This window comes from Dermochelys coriacea, chromosome 10 (genome assembly GCF_009764565.3).
Source record: "Dermochelys coriacea isolate rDerCor1 chromosome 10, rDerCor1.pri.v4, whole genome shotgun sequence".
In the NCBI taxonomy this organism is placed as follows: domain Eukaryota; kingdom Metazoa; phylum Chordata; order Testudines; family Dermochelyidae; genus Dermochelys; species Dermochelys coriacea.
Genome location: NC_050077.1, coordinates 65,770,905 through 65,787,952, shown reverse-complemented (window position 1 = coordinate 65,787,952; position 17,048 = coordinate 65,770,905). Strand labels below are relative to the sequence as shown.

Genomic DNA, 17,048 nt, shown 5'->3' with positions numbered 1-17,048 from the left:
ATTGCAGATGGAATAAAGTTTTTCTTAGCAATGTTACATCCATACTAGCAGTAAAATGATTAGCTGAAACCATTTTTAAGATTTGTTTTTTGGCTCAGGGCATGGTCAGTTTTGCAATGTACACCAGACTTTACTATGTCTACCACATGATGGATTGGATGAATGGACTATAAAGTGGATAGAAAACTGGCTAGATTGTCGGGCTCAACCTGTAGTGATCAGCAGCTCGATGTCTAGTTGGCAGCCGGTATCAAGCGGAGTGCCCCAGGGGTCGGTCCTGGGGCTGGTTTTGTTCAACATCTTTATCAATGATTTGGATGATAGGATTAATTGCACCTTCAGCAAGTTAGCAGATGACACTAGGCTTGGGGGAGAGGTAGATACGATGGAGGATAGGGATAGGATCCAGAGTGATTGGAGACAAATTGGAGGATTGGACCAAAAGAAATCTGATGAGGCTAAGCGCAGTGTCCTGCACTTAGGAAGGAAGAATCCCATGCACTGCTACAGACTAGGGACCGACTGGCGAAGCAGCAGTTCTGCAGAAAAGGACCTGGGGATTACAGTGGATGAGAAGATGGGTCTGAGTCAGCAGTGTGCCCTCGTTGCCAAGAAGGCCAGTGATATATTGGGCTGTATTAGTAAGAGCGTTGCCAGCAGATTGAGGGAAGTGATTATTCCCCTCTAATCAGTACTGGTGAGGCCACACCTGGAGTATTGTGTCCAGTTTTGGTCCCCCCGCTACAGAAGGGAAGTGGACAAATTGGAGAGAGTCCAGCGGAGGGCAGTGAAAATGATTAGGGGGCTGGGACACATGATGTATGAGGAGAGGCTGAGGGAACTGAGGTTATTAGTTCTGCAGAAGAGAAGAGTGAGGGGGGATTTGACAGAAGCCTTCAACTACCTTAGCAGTCTCAAAGTACCGGCCTGCAGGCCAGCCCCATCACCTTCCCCACTGCGGCCTGCGGAGGAGAGATGCCTGCAGACACGCTGCAGGCAATATCTGCTGCAGGCACCACCCCCTGCATCTCTCATTAGCTGGGGGAGAGGGACAGAGATACCATCACTAGTCGCTGGGTATAGTCAGCCATGGAGCAGCATCATTAGTTGCCAGGGAGAGTCAGCCGTGGAATGAATATAAACAAGTCAAAATACTGAACACAACTGTCTGATGCACATCTTGCTACAATCCTGAAGGTTTCAACTGCTCAGTCACTGAGGTCAAACATCAACAAACCGACAGAAGTGAAGCCTTGTCAGGTATCTGGCAAACACTAAAAACTCTCTGGCAGGCGAAGAATTGTCTAAAGTTGTATGACAGTTTTATTATTTCTAAGAAATTCAAAATAAAAAATATAAACATTTGCTTTCTGAACACCATCTTCAGTGACGTTATTGGCCCTCTGGGAGGATTTGAAAACTGGCACTGGCCCTAAGGTAGATTGAGTTTGAGACCCTTGGACTATCTGAAGTGAGGTTCCAAAGAGGATGGAGCTAGGCAGTTCTCAGTGGTGGCAGATGACGGAACAAGAAGCAATGGTCTCAAGTTGCAGTGGGGGAGGTCTAAGTTGGATATTAGGAAACACTATTTCACTAGGAGGATGGTGAAGCACTGGAATGGGTTACCTAGCAGGGAGGTGGTGGAATCTCCATCCTTTCAGGTTTTTAAGGCCCAGCTTGACAAACCCCTAGCTGGGATGATTTAGTTGCTTTTGGTCCTATTTTGAGCAGAGGGTTGGACTAGATGACCTCCTCAGGTCTCTTCCAATCCTAATACTCTGTGATGCTTGCAGTTAAGATGCAATTATTATGAAAGCCTACACAACTATGCCCCACTTGCATCTCTAACCTAGTGTCTTTGTACACTGAATCCTACCCTCTCTCCTGACTATTGCCTCCTCTGCAGGCTTCCAATTCCAGTCTTTAGATTACTTGATGTTTATCTGAAGCTTTGAAAATGTGAAGACCGACATAAATGCCACATGTTGTTACATGCCACCTCCTATGCTTGCTGCATCCTTCCAATCAACATTTATCAGTTGTTTTCCAGCTCATTCAAATCACTCCAAAAATCCACCTGTACCAACAGGCTGATTGATTTCCTGATTGGTGCTTGCGTTAATTGCAATGCATCCCTATGAATTTTAAGATTGTAAGCTCTTGAGGAGAATGCCCTTATTTAGTGGACATGATGGATGTTTGTTATAATCCTGAAGAGTAAAGAGAGAAATGGAAAAGAGGATGAAGGTGATTCCTTTTGGTTTGTGATATTACACTTGAGAGGATGTTGCATTCCCACCAACCAACCATGATCTTTCCATAGGGCATCAACAGAGGGGAAAGAGGAGTGCTGTTTCCCTGTGTTTACTTGTTACTGGTTGAATGGTTTCCTTAAAAAGAATATAAGGGGAGTCGTGATGAGACTAGGTTTTCTCATAAAGACCATACATTTTTCATATTTACAACTAGTAAACGTGTCTGAACTTGTTATTTGAGCTACTTTTTCTTATACTGGTCTTCCAGTTTAATTTTGGACTTCTAAATGCAGTCTTAGGCACCTGATTGTTTAAACAGCCTTAGGACTGCTAGTACTTTTTAAAATGCATTTTCCCAGTGTAAATAGCTTGGTCATTACTTAAGACTTTAAATGGACAGTTCCTTATATGATTTAAAAATCTTTAATGTGTCAAATGCCCTAAGTAAAGAGAATCTATTAATGATTTGCAGGATAACTGCTACCTGTTGTTAACTTGTTGTTTAACCACTGACTCTGTTGTTGGTTTTTTTTTCCTTTCTTAAGAATGTTAAACTGTCAGCTGAAGTAGAACCATTTATTCCTCAGAAGAAGGGTCCTGATACACTTATGATATCTATGGCTCTCCCTAACGACAGTGGAGGTGTTAATGGAGTGGAACCAACTCCTATTCCCAGCTACCTGATTACTTGCTACCCATTTGTACAGGAAAACCAGGCCAACAGGTAATTTGTGGTTGTGATCCTATATGGAAAATAGCACTGACTTTTAAATAAGAATTTGAATTTCCCTTCCGTCAAAGATGTGTCTGGAATCAAGAAAATGGCTATATTGATTTCATAGAATTATTGGTAAGCCTGGGAAATTCCTCGCTGCATTTAGTTACTTTTCTGTCCCCTTCTGGGTGAGGATAGAATTTCTGTGACCCTGGATAATGTTCTCCCCATTTCTCTCCTTTTAATCCACTCCATTCTTAGATTCCTTGTTCATTCTTTCTTGCCTTGGTCAGAGGACTGACCACAGATCTTTCTTGAAACCATCTGCTCCACTCTTAAACCTTCCAGAGCCAGTCAAACGAGTCTCTGAATTGTACCCTGCCACCTCTAAAACAAGGTACTAAGAGAAAGGGTCTAACTTGGATCCCTGAATGGTAGAACAATATGCTGTTAGCAGTCTGAGGCCTTCCCATAACTAACTTTATTTGCACCGTGCATGTGCAAGACTGCATGATGCATTAAACTGAGCATGGGAAGGGATTAGAAACTGGAAGCCCTTATTCTAGTCCCAGCTCTGCTATTCGCTAGTTCTTTAGCCATGAAGATCTTGTCCTCTCCATATTTGTGTTCCTATGTAGGATGGGAGTAATGCTTTCCTATTTCATAGGAATGTTACAAGGCTTAGTCAGTGTCTATATGGCGCCTTAAAATGCTAGAGTGTATAAATTGCTAAAAATACTTAACAGTAGGGACTTTTTAAAATCCCACTCTTGCTATTATGGCAGTGGGACCCATGGGATACCAGTCCCGCAGCGGGGCTCAACTGTCCCTCTCCTAGGAACTGGCTTGTGCAGATTTGCACAATTGTCATGAATTTTTACCCTCATCTTCCCCTCCTCTTTCTAACACGCATCTACAGTCTTCCCTACACAATGGTCTCCCTAGGACTAGGGAGAGGAGGGGAATTGGGCTCAGAGTTCCTGTGGGGCTATTTTGGTTGTACTCAGCAGTAGAGTTTGGGGTGGGGGGAAGACCATTGCACTGCACTGCACTTGCTCTCAGTGCTTCAAGGAGCAGAGAATTTACTTGAGTGGTAGGTGTCAGTCTTCAAGTGCGCTCTCAAAGGCTGCATTAGGGAACCTAGGAGCCTGGGATAAAATGTGAGCTGATGGCTTGTTTTCCTTTGTCTATCAAAACATTATTTGTCCTGGATAAGTAGGTGAATGTAAGACTAAACTATTGCTACCATATCTATCTGTAAATTTATCTGGTGTGTCTCCAAGTATTTAATCCATTTTCATTTTCTGATGTGTTGAAATAATTTGAACTACAGTATAAACAAACTATAAATATATATCCATGCCTCTAATTTGAAAATTTGTTATAAACAGCTTTCTATGTTGCGGTGAAAATTTTTTCTTGACAATTATTTATCATAAGATATTAGTTTCTTCTGGCCTATTTTTTAATTGCTTAGTATAACATTGACTGTCTTTTGCTTCATAAAAAAAATAAATCTTTAGGTTGAACAGTTTTGTTTGCCACTGTATCTTGTGTATTTTGTACAGTGTCCTTGAATGCAGTTGGAATTACATTATTTCAGTCATACTCTCAAAATACATATTGCACACTAGGAATTTTTAACAGTTAAACATTTGAGAAAAGCTAAGAGTTCATGAAACAGTTTGCACTAATTTCTTTTTCAGAATAAAGGACTAAGTTTACTAGTAAACTCTCACCAATTATATGTAACTATTCAGCAATTTTATTCTTTCTCTCTTTTGATTTTACAGGCAATTTCCATTATATAATAATGACATAAGATGGCAGCAGCCAAACCCAAGCCCCACAGGACCATACCTTGCATATCCTATTATATCTGCTCAACCACCCGTCTCTACAGAGTATACGTATTACCAGTTTATGCCAGCACCATGTGCTCAAGTCATGGGTTTCTATCATCCTTTTCCTGCACCCTACTCCGCACCCTTTCAGACAGCAAGTGCTGTAAGTACAGTTACAACAGAATGCGCTGATCGCCCAAACCAGCCAGGCCAAGTCTTTCCATTATCCAGACAGCGAAGCAAAAGCAGTAACAGGGGAACAGCTGCGCAAAAGGTAAGCGTGTTGTTTTTGAGCTCTAATTAACAGAGCAAATAATAGAATCATGTGAAAATATCTTGGCACAAAAAAATGAACTGCTTTTTTGTCCTATATATTTTTGTTCAACAGCATAGGACAAATATGTATAATAATTTTTTTTTACCCTTGGTTTCTTCTGAAGCAGTGTAACTTTATATAGTTATAAAGTATAACTGATGCTTTAATTTTACACAATTAGTATTTCAAAGGACTTAACAAGATCATCCTATTGTGACTGTTGTACTGTAAGAAACTAGATAGAATATCTGAGGGGTGATGCTGTTGGCTTTAGGGAGCTGGGTGACAGGTTGTTTGAGGGTCGTATACGGCCAACAGCTGCTTCATTGGATGTTGTTGACTACCACAGAGGATTTTTTTTTCTCTCTGGTTCTTGAATATTGCATAAGTAATTTTAAAACAGTAGGTCAGTGGTTTTCAACCTTTTTTTTTTCATTTGCGGACCCCTAAAAAGTTTCAAATGGAGGTGTGGACCCCTTGGAAAATCTTAGACATTGTCTACAGACCACAGATTGAAAACCACTGTAATAAGTGATTTGTCATGCCAAATGCACTAGGGCTGCTTACATCTAACAGCATTTCTGAGGGCTTTATTGGAACACGTTTTAGGTACATATGTGTCCTAAGAAGCATTGGTTATATTGAAGTAGAAGAAGTCCATTAATATGTTGCACTTAGCTAAAAGACACTCTCTGTGTAGTCGTTTTGCTTTTGTAGAAATACATTAATTACATTAAACTGCAACAAAACTCTCCTCTCTTGCTCCCCAGTAGTTGTCTAGCATTAGTTGTTTAGGTAATAGTCTCCAAAACTTATTGGCTTACAATATAATATAGTATTTGTAGTTCCTTAAACTAAGCTGCATGGAAGATATTGAAAACTTCTTCAAACTGATAGATGCTAGAATGTGATCCAAAATAGTATCAACCTTGTGAACTACTGGAGAACATTACTCATAATCTCGTTTCAAACAGGTAATTTCTATAAAGAATCTGTTAGAACTTTATAAAAATTGTAATAGCACTAACCAAACAATTTTTAACTGTCATATTTAAGTAATATGTCTCATGTATATATTTGATTAATCTTTTAAAACAGCAACTACAGTTACAGACGCACACAAAAAGCAAAAGGGCTCCAGTGAAAAGTGTAGCTATCCAAAAAGAGACCAGTGCATCAGGCCCTGAGAACAGATCAAAAATTGTGCTGTTGGTTGATGCATCTCAGCAAACAGGTAAGATGTTGTCTTTTTTTGTGTCTAACGAAATGGAACTGCAGCCATAAGTTAAGGATTGGACCTACAAGATGTCTAATGGAGAACTTCAAGAACCAAAGAAGTGCTGTAGAAAACATGCGGTTGAGTCATTAGTTGGCATTCTTTGCTCTCTCAGAACTTAATCGGTGCCACATCATAGGAATGTTGCTGGAGACATATGACTACTCCTAATTATTAAAGGCTCCTTAACCCGCTTTGGGAAAGAAATATTGGATTGCACCACTATTGGCCTGACTAACTTTGACTTGGAATCTTATCTTCCTACCTAATTTCTCTAGTAACTGCATCCGATGAAGTGAGCTGTAGCTCACGAAAGCTTATGCTCTAATAAATTTGTTAGTCTCTAAGGTGCCACAAGTACTCCTTTTCTTTTTTTTAAATTGTATGGTATGGTTTGCTTCCTGTCCTAAACTGTAGTTGTATTGTCTTTGAGCTGTTGTCATATTTCATCCCCAAAATGACTGCCATCAGTGGCAGTTGTGATCCCAATAGAACAATTATGATTATCTGAAGGTGTCAGAGGTAAGAGAGAGCACCCAAAACCTTTAGATGACGCTGGCTCTGCAGACTTTGAAGCCCTTCTCATGGAATCTCAATTTACAGACTGACAGATGGCTTCTCTAGGACTAAGTTCTGCTGAGTTGAGTCGATATGGAGACTCTAGCTAGCAGTATTTATTAGCTGAAGCCTATGGTGTTAACACTTGGAGTTGAAAAGACACTCTCTCAGGACTTGTGAGAAAAAGATGTTTGTAAACACTATTTAGAAAACCTTCCTGAAGCTTGAAACTGCAGTTTTTTGTTTTTTATGAACAGAAAATTTCTCCTCGTTTCTCACCTGCTCACTCAAACTTCTCCACTGTGTGCATTTAATTTGTTGTAAGGCTGCTAATGAATGGTAGGCTGCAAACACTGATTTTACTTTTAGTTTAAGGTAAGAGTCAGGTTTATAGAAATACTGGTAAATTTTTTGGTGGAGGTTGGGGAAAACCCTTGTAAACAATGGAATGGACTTTCCAAATAGCTAGAAAGGTAGGTGGTGTGAGTGTGAGACTTGTGGCAGGACTGGTAATTGGGCTCCTGATATATTTTTGATGGAGGCTGATGGTCAGAAAGTTTTTGAAATCTTGAATCTATAAACATTCTATAGCATGTACTGAGTCAGTAGGGCTCAATTATATGATTTAACCAGATAAAAACCTCAGTATTGAAGGTTTAATGCCACTTGCTGCAGAGAAATAGTTCTAAACAAGAAATATTAATTGCATGACCGTAAGCTTAAACTTTGGTAAGATTTGGCAGGCATGTGTTAAAACTGGAGCCTATCATTTATCTAATACTTCATATAGTCTTCCTTTCCATGGCTGTTTTGAAGGGAAACAGTTAACAAGTTCAAAAAATGACCTACCTAGCCTTAGTATCTGGCTGCCTGGGGCCTACATGAAATGAATGGTAATCTGTGTGCTTTCTAATGGTTATCACACTTCCATGCTAATTAGAACTCTTGTTGGCAATTACAGCAGGACTAATGTTAATTGTCTTCGCTCTATCTGTTCTTTGCAATCTTCTAGTGGCATCAATCTGGAATTTTTCAGGAGTAATAAAATTCACTGGGCTGGGAGAAGGATAAATCTCTTCCAGGAGTGGTCTGCAAAACTACTTTTTTTGTTTTGTTTTTTTGAGACTAGATATAAGAGCAGTTCTAAAAACCACACAGTGAATTGGATTTGATACAGAAAAAAAAATATTGCAAGGTTTTCTTCATAAATTCAGCTTCATGTATCTTCTGGAATGTTTTTCTTCACTGTGGTTGCCTGTTCCATGTCTGCATTTAAAGCAATAATTGCAAGAATCCTGCTGTATGAATATTTAGAGACCCAGAATGCAACTTAATGAGAATTTTGGCTTGACAACCTACCCATTACCTAATTTCCTTGTTTTGAAGACTCTCTTGTTGGCAACAAAACCTGTTTTTTGGCAAATCCCATTGCCAAAAATAGGTTGCATCTTGATCAAGGGGTCGGTTAGTACAACACAAGTAGGTCTGGTAAGAGTCTGAAAACTGGATCTTGCTGCTTACTTCATCCAGCACTGTCAGTACATTTCTCTTTTTACTAGTTTGAAAGTACCTGGTGCTAAGATTTCTTTTCAGTAGCATTTGTGTTTTCATCACAAATATTAATGTATCATTAGTAATATTTTCAGCTTTCTAACAGCTGCCACACAATAGTTATACTTTCTTTCTTACAGATTTTCCTTCAGAGATAGCTAATAAGTCACTTTCTGAGAGCTCTAGTACAGTGCTATGGAAATCAAAAGGCAGGCGAAGACGTGCATCCCATCCTGCTGCAGAGTCCTCCAGTGAACAAGGGGCCAGTGAAGCCGATATTGACAGCGATAGTGGTTACTGCAGTCCTAAACATAGCAACAATCAGGCGGCTGCTGCTGCTATGACTTCCAAAAATACAGATTCTGGTGCAGTGAATGTAGGTGAACATTTGTGAAGTGCCAAGGCTGCTGTTGGATGCTACGATAATAAAAATATTTGCTAAAATGTTTTTTCTTCCTTTTCAGATTGTAGAACCATCAATAAATGCAGGTATAGCTTTTTTTAACTTGCAAAGAAAATCTTGAAGCTGTCACATTTGCTATGTCATATTATATCTTTATTTATATGTTGCTAGAAATATTCCTGTGTCTTCCTAAATCAGTTAGCATAGCCATTACCCCATGCTCCTTCAAATCTCTTCTCAAGACCCATCTGTACTATCACACCCATGATCAATTGCTCAGTGATAATGAATAGGCAGGTAGCTTGGTAATGATTCATTAATTGCACTTGTCTCTATCTAAAGAGAGAAAAAAAATTGAGGCTTTCAGATTATATTCTCAGCTAAGAATACATAACCTTGTGTTTCACGCTTGCTTCCTGTTTCCTTCCCCGCTGTGTTCTACCTTACTTGTTGTATTTCGTTGCTATTTAGAACACAAGCTGCTTGGGTCAGTGACTTGTATTGTATGTTGTACAGGACAGAACAAGGAGGTTCTCATCCTGATAAAGAGTTTTAAACCCTACTGTAATAATAATAAAAAATAACTGTAGAGGAATTGTACTAAATTCAGCCCTGAAAACAGTGGGCAGAAAAGTGGATTGGACTGGCTCACTGTCCATAATATGCAACTATTCTAATGAGCCCACTATTATACTAGCTATTTACCAAGATAATCAAACTTCACTATTGGCAGTTGAGTGCCTATGACTGACTTCTGTTCTCAAAAGCAGGTTTTTTTTCCAAATTCTAGAAATCCATAAGTATGGAACTGAATTTTTGGCAAAGAAGAAACTGTTGCAAGATTCTCATCACAATATTGGTGTGATCTTTTACTTTTAAGTGACAAATGTTCGGTGGTATATACAATCAAAGTAATACAATTTATTGACTTTTCTTTCATACATTTTATTTTGAAATTTCTATTTCTTTCAGCTGCCATAAGTTGGACTAATGTAAATTCCCAGGCAACTCAGAAAAAACCTTGGATAGAACACCCTCAGACATTTGCCAGAGGTGGAAGACCAGCTGAACAAAGAAATAATTCACAGGTACCTTTATAATGTTTTAAAATTAAAACACATTCATCTCTTGTAAATTGCATCTCTCAAATTATTAAGAAGTAACATGCAGTAAGCAATGCATTAAAATGGAAGTGGGAAGCAAACTTTATATCATGATTTAATCACTCTATGCATTCTATTTATTGCCTTCCTACTTTGGCTGCAAGTACGCAAGAAATATTCTGCCTATAATCTCAAGTTAAGGAGGGTCTATTTATTCTGAGCATGTCAGTAGTGTGTGAAGTGGAGAGATGTCTGGAAAGTGTACAATTTAATAGAATGATCAATGCAACGATTTTCAGGTACTATATGGATAATTTAACAGATGCTTTAAACAAGTGGAAAATGCTTCAATTTTAGTCTTTGAAAATTGATCAAAATATTTAGGATTTTTTAAAATTACTAAATTTGTTACGGCATTTAAATTGACAAGAATGAGAACAGAGAATGTATTTACAGCCATCATGATATATTGGTGCCTTTTTATATTGTCAGCATTCCTATTACATTTTCTTTATGCTGCTCTGGTATCTAAGTCAATGGTTTTAAATCAGAAATTGTTTTATGCTAAAATTTGTGCAAGTCTTGACGTAGGATGAAATTCTTATAAAACTTTACTTGGGAATGCTAATAGATAGGATTTTTTTGTGGGAACTATATAAAAAGAGTGCCCTTTTTAACCTTGACAGTCTTGCAATTTTTTTTTATTTTATTTTTATTTTTTTTAAATCTGAAACAAGCTGCTGTCTGTGCTAAGGCAGCAGTCTTGCATCAGGATCCAACAGCACAGACCTTCATGTGTGGCCTAAAATGGCCACTCATTTACATTTAGACTGTAGGTATTGGAAGCGAAGTATGTTTACACAAGAAGATACTTAGTCTTGTTTGGTGCACACTGGTAGGTTTGCTATTTTCTCTCCTTTGTCAGCCAAAGTGTGTGTCATACATATTGCTAATGCAACATTAATATGTATTAAGCACATGGCATAAATATTGTACATATGAAGGTTGGGCAGTTATGTCAGCTCAGCTATATTTTTTTCCCCACAATGCTGTTCTCTGGTATACCCACAATACCTTAGAACAGACAATTCAGCATTTAGCATAAGTGGATAGGAAAACAGTCAAAGACCAAATACATTGATACTCTGTGCTGGTACAAGCTGGGGGGTACCTTTACAGACCAGTTCCTGGAATGCTAGTTTGTATCCAAAACAGAGATCAGAAAGGTACAAAACAGCAAGTTAAGGAACTGGTACACTGGTGGGTTAAATCTTGGGTGACATATGAAGTGCTTTCTAACTTGTAAGCAACCATTCTATAAATACAAGCGGTCTTCGAGTGCATCTTTGAAGTAAACCTTACGCAGCAGGTGAACATGCTGTGAGATAAGAATTGCTTCCCAGAACAAAGACATGTACATACGTCTCCTTTTTTTTTTTGTATTGTACTGTTTTGTCTTTAGATCGGGGTGGGCAAACTTTTTGGCCCGAGGGCCACAGTGTGGTTGCAAAACTGTATGAGGGCCAGGTAGGGAAAGCTGTGTCTCCCCAAACAGCCTGGCCCCCACCCCCATCTGACCCCCCCACTTCCCGCCCCCCACTGCTCCTGACCCATCCAACCCCCCCTGCTCCTTGTCCCTAACCGCCCCACCCCACCTCCTATCACCCCCCTGCTCCCAGTCCCCTGACTGCCCTATCTACATCCCCGCCCCTGGGAGCCCATAGCTATTCAACCTTCAGCCCATTCCCTGACTGCCCCCAAGAACCTCTGCTGTATCCAACCGCTCCCTGTGCCCTGACTGCTCCCTGGGACCATCGGCCTCTATCCAATCCCTGGCCCCCTTACCATGCTGCTCAGAGCCTGTCTGACAGCTGCGCCGCCCAGCTGGAGCCAGACACAGTGCCGTGCTGCTCGGCAGGAGCATGCAACCCCACCACCCAGAGCGCTGCCCACGCAGCAGCGTGACTGCAGGGTCGGGGGAACATCCAGGGAGGGGCTGGGGACTAGCCTCCCCGGCCGGGAGCTCAAGGGCCAGGCAAGACAATCCTGTGGGCCGGATTTGGACCGTAGTTTACCCACCTCTGCGCTAGATAATACATTTGACTAGGTTTGGTTATTTGGGCTCTTGAATGTTTTCCTAACGAATCAAAAGTGTAATCAATCAATCAGCTATACAATTAATCAATACCTTTTAATCTGTGTATGTGAAAATTGGGACTATAGAAGTTGACTGCCCCATAATTTTCTAGGAATACAGCAGTTCTCAACTGTTAAAATCTATTCTGGCAATTTGAGTCAGCTCAAGTGTATCTGGTCACAATTTTGCATGGACTGGTGCTTTTGGATATTCTGGGGGAGAAGGAAAAGAACTGGTTTGCTTTTAATCTCACAGACATTTCAGATCACTTTTATTTAATCCCACAGACTAAGTGCCAAATTAAGCTCAGGGAGCTATAAAATACACTTCACTTTGCCAGCCAAGCTCATTGCAACTGAAGGAGAAGTTGCTCTTGGAACAACTTCTACCCTGTGTTCCACCAAGAGGGCAGATTTAATTCGTACCCAGGTCCATTGGCAGTGAGAGCTCAGTCAGAAAACGGTCATGTATTTGGAATCTATGGCATGTTCCCTTTTTAGCCAGCCCCTCCCATGCCTGGCACTGAGCTGAACTTCAGCCTTATAAATGGAGTTTGAGTTTTTATGCCATTGCAAGCCAGTTTCCTGGTGCATTCCCACCCCCAAGGGATCTCTGTGCACATTTATGCCCTTGTAAGCTTCCTGTGAATATAGCCCTTTCTGCACATATAGTGGCTTGTGGGATTGGCTTGCAGGGAAGGTGGGGAGGGTCCAATAAAACAGGTTTTGAGAGGTTTTTTTGGTCTGTTTGGTCCAACCATGGTCAGTTAAGAGAAGATTCTGAGGATCCAATCCTTGAATTCAGAGAAGTCACCAAGTGACCTCTTGTAGTTACCTCCTTTTAGTTCCCTCCGAAAGGGCCCTGTTAGCAAACTCTTCCTCCAGTTTGGAGATCAGGTGAGAAGCTGTTTTTGAGATGGCTGCAATGCTCTTAATTTTAAAAAAATGTGTGTTGTACACATTCAGCATGCCATTATCGCACTTAGTTCTTGGAAGAAAATGCTTTCTCATAGTTGCGCCTTAAACCTTCACCAATTTAAGGATAAAACTCTGAAGTCGGCAGCAGATTTGCATCTTCAGTGCCAAAGTTCACAGCGTTGCTACTCTCCTTTTACTAGCTCATCAGGAACAATGTTTAGCATTGCGTATATTTAGATGTTGCATCACAGTGACTCTTTCAACTAAGGTTGTAACTGCATCAGTTCAGTCAGCAGTTTTAATATTCCTTTGTCAACTATTCAGTGGTAGAACCAGCCTTAGCATTTTTCCGAGGCAAGGAAAACAGCATTATCATATAATAATGGTTTTTGTTCTTAAACTTTATCCTGTTATTTGCGAAAAGATCAGTCAATTTCACTTCCATGCATTAGTGTAATATTTCAGAGAAGGATGAAATGCAAAATATAAACAATCAGACTTAGTGATAAAAAATAAAATTAGAATTTTAATATTCCAAAGAATTTTTAATCTATTGTCCCACCTGTAGTATATGCTTAGAATTATAAACTGTGCCTTTCAATCAAATATGTTCATTTTAAATAATACACACACCCCATAGGTAATGTAGCTTATTTTGTAAAAATCAGTTTTAACCTGAGTTGTCTTTTTTTCTGTTAGTAGCTAGCATGAATGCATTATAGATCTATTTCAGAGTAGCAGCCGTGTTAGTCTGTATTCGCAAAAAGAAAAGGAGTACTTGTGGCACCTTAGAGACTAACAAATTTATTTGAGCTTAAGCTTTCGTGAGCTACAGCTCACATCATCGAATGCATTTGGTGGAAAATACAGTGGGGAGATTTACACACACACACACACACACACACACACACACACACACACACACACAGAGAGAGAGAACATGAAACAATGGGTTTTATCATACACACTGTAAGGAGAGTGATCACTAAAGATGAGCCATCACCAGCAGCGGGGGGGGGAAAGGAGGAAAACCTTTCATGGTGACAAGCAAGGTAGGCTATTTCCAGCAGTTAACAAGAACATCTGAGGGACGGTGCGGGGTGGGGTGGGGGGGAGAAATAACATGGGGAAATAGTTTTACTTTGTGTAATGACTCATCCATTCCCAGTCTCTATTCAAGCCTAAGTTAATTGTATCCAGTTTGCAAATTAATTCCAATTCAGCAGTCTCTCGTTGGAGTCTGTTTTTGAAGCTTTTTTGTTGAAGTATAGCCACTCTTAGGTCTGTGATCGAGTGACCAGAGAGATTGAAGTGTTCTCCAACTGGTTTTTGAATGTTATAATTCTTGACGTCTGATTTGTGTCCATTCATTCTTTTACGTAGAGACTGTCTAGTTTGGCCAATATTCATGGCAGAGGGGCATTGCTGGCACATGATGGCATATATCACACTGGTAGATGCGCAGGTGAACGAGCCTCTGATAGTGTGGCTGATGTGATTAGGCCCTATGATGGTGTCCCCTGAATTGATATGTGGACAGAGTTGGCAACAGGCTTTGTTGCAAGGATAGGTTCCTGGGTTAGTGGTTCTGTTGTGTGGTGTGTGGTTGCTGGTGAGTATTTGCTTCAGGTTGGGGGGCTGTCTGTAAGCAAGGACTGGCCTGTCTGCCAAGATCTGAGAGAGTGATGGGTCGTCCTTCAGGATAGGTTGTAGATCCTTGATGATGCGTTGGAGAGGTTTTAGTTGGGGGCTGAAGGTGATGGCTAGTGGCGTTCTGTTATTTTCTTTGTTGGGCCTGTCCTGTAGTAGGTGACTTCTGGGTACTCTTCTGGCTCTGTCAATCTGTTTCTTCACTTCAGCAGGTGGGTATTGTAGTTGTAAGAATGCATGATAGAGATCTTGTAGGTGTTTGTGTCTGTCTGAGGGGTTGGAGCAAATGCGGTTATATCGTAGAGTTTGGCTGTAGACAATGGATAGTGTGGTATGATCTGGATGAAAGCTAGAGGCATGTAGGTAGGACTAACTAACCACTAACCCACTATCCTTGCAACAAAGCCCATACACAAAGTAAAACTATTTTCCCATGTTGTTTCTCCCCCCCCACCTCACCCCCCACTGTTCCTCAGATGTTCTTGTTAACTGCTAGAAATGGCCTACCTTGCTTGTCACCGTGAAAGGTTTTCCTCATCCCCCCCACCCCCCCTCTGCTGGTGATTGCTCATCTTAAGTGATCACTCTGCTTACAGTGTGTATGATAAAACCCATTGTTTCATGTTCTCTGTGTGTGTATATAAATCTCCCCACTGTTTTTTCCACCAAATGCATCCGATGAAGTGAGCTGTAGCTCACGAAAGCTTATGCTCAAATAAATTTGTTAGTCTCTAGGGTGCCACAAGTACTCCTTTTCTTTTTACAGATCTATACCACTTTTAATTCTAAAACACTAAACTCTTTTTTCTTGTTTTGGAAGTCTGGTTTCAGATGCAGGGGGCAAAGCACATCTTCAGAAAGAAGGCAAAAGCTGCAGAAGCGACACGAGAAGCCTTTAATCACGAGCCAATCAAGCAGAGCAGAACAAAGTCCCGAGCCCTTGTACTTTGAGGTATTTTTTTGCGTTCATATCACTGTTAGCATTTCAATATGACAAGACCTAATAAAACATGTTGAGCTGGTGATAGTTGCCTCGTGACATCTCTTCTTGCTGAAAACTGATTCTAAAGTTCCACAACATGATAAAATACACTGATTTCTCACAATACTATATGTATTGCCTCTGTAGTTTAGGTGCATTATGTGGACTTTCTGATTTTATATTAAACTCAGTTACATTTTGAAACTAGTATAATAGATTTCCAGTTTACTTTTTGCTGCAATTTTTATAGAATGTAAAAGTTAACTAAATTTAGTGCTTTTCTCTAATCTTGCAGGGATTTCTTTAATATAATACACTACTCAAAATATGTACAGTATTTTAAAAGCTGTTGCCAATATACAGTTAACATAAGAACTTAATGTACAGATGGATACTTTCTCACAAATTAGTGCAGTTTGATTAATATTTTTACCATTGGATACAAGTACTGTATACTTCCCTTCCAGCCTTGGCCATTCAAGTTAATGCCCTTGGTCTTTTGGTGTGTGGTGGGCTTTTACCCAAACTGTAGGCCAGTGTGACTTTTAATCCTCAATCCTTCATTTAGGATGAAGATGAATTTCCAGAGTTAAATAGCCACAGTGGAAGTGGCAAAGGTGGTAACATTCAGCAAAAATTTTCACCAAAAGTAGTAAGTAAAGACTTTTTTTATTCTTGATATTTATTTTTAAGGTGAAGATAACTCCAATTAGTGTTACCTGAATTTGCATTCCCCATTTCCATTAATCTGTCTGGTCTATTACAGTATTTACAAGGTCACAATGCTTTTGTAAAAAGCATATACAACACAAATTACTATAGACTTCGTTATGGAAATACTTTTCCAATAGTCTTTTAACTAAAATAGCAATGTCAGGGAAAACCATATTGTCAAGAAGCCAAATCTTGGATTTCTCCCCCACCCCATTGCTACTTTATAAACATGGAGGAACCATGTGTGTATAGAATACCTATTTATTTTAAAAAATGAAGTGGTGGGAGAAAAAAAATCATTGGTAGGTTATGTAAAAAACAAAACTTAATATTGTTAAGTGGAAGTGTTTGAAGCAAAAAAAATCTTGAAAGAAATGAAGCTGGTGGGTTTTTTACAGTTTTTTATAGTTAACTTTTTAAAATCTATTTAGAAAATAATTTAAAGTGAACATTCTGATGTACCATTAATGTTCAAGGATGGGGCTTTTCCTCAGGTGCATAGTCAACTTTCTCTGTTTGGTTCAAAAGATGCAAATTTGCTTCAATTTGGTGCAAGAAAAAAAAATCCACAAAGATGTTACTTTAAAATTTATATAGCTATTGTTTGTGTAGGGCCCGAGCAAACAG

At 39.7% G+C, this 17,048-nt stretch overlaps 1 protein-coding gene across 1 annotated transcript in view; it reads left to right on the top strand.

Annotated features, from left to right (window-relative positions):
* SECISBP2L (SECIS binding protein 2 like) overlaps nucleotides 1–17,048 on the top strand; it is a 55,412-nt gene that overhangs the window by 11,353 nt on the left and 27,011 nt on the right. Inside the window, 8 exon segments of the mRNA XM_038418436.2 lie at nucleotides 2,801–2,979; nucleotides 4,764–5,088; nucleotides 6,229–6,364; nucleotides 8,656–8,891; nucleotides 8,980–9,004; nucleotides 9,891–10,006; nucleotides 15,546–15,677; nucleotides 16,276–16,359. Of these exon segments, the coding sequence (XP_038274364.2) occupies nucleotides 2,801–2,979; nucleotides 4,764–5,088; nucleotides 6,229–6,364; nucleotides 8,656–8,891; nucleotides 8,980–9,004; nucleotides 9,891–10,006; nucleotides 15,546–15,677; nucleotides 16,276–16,359 (1,233 nt within the window).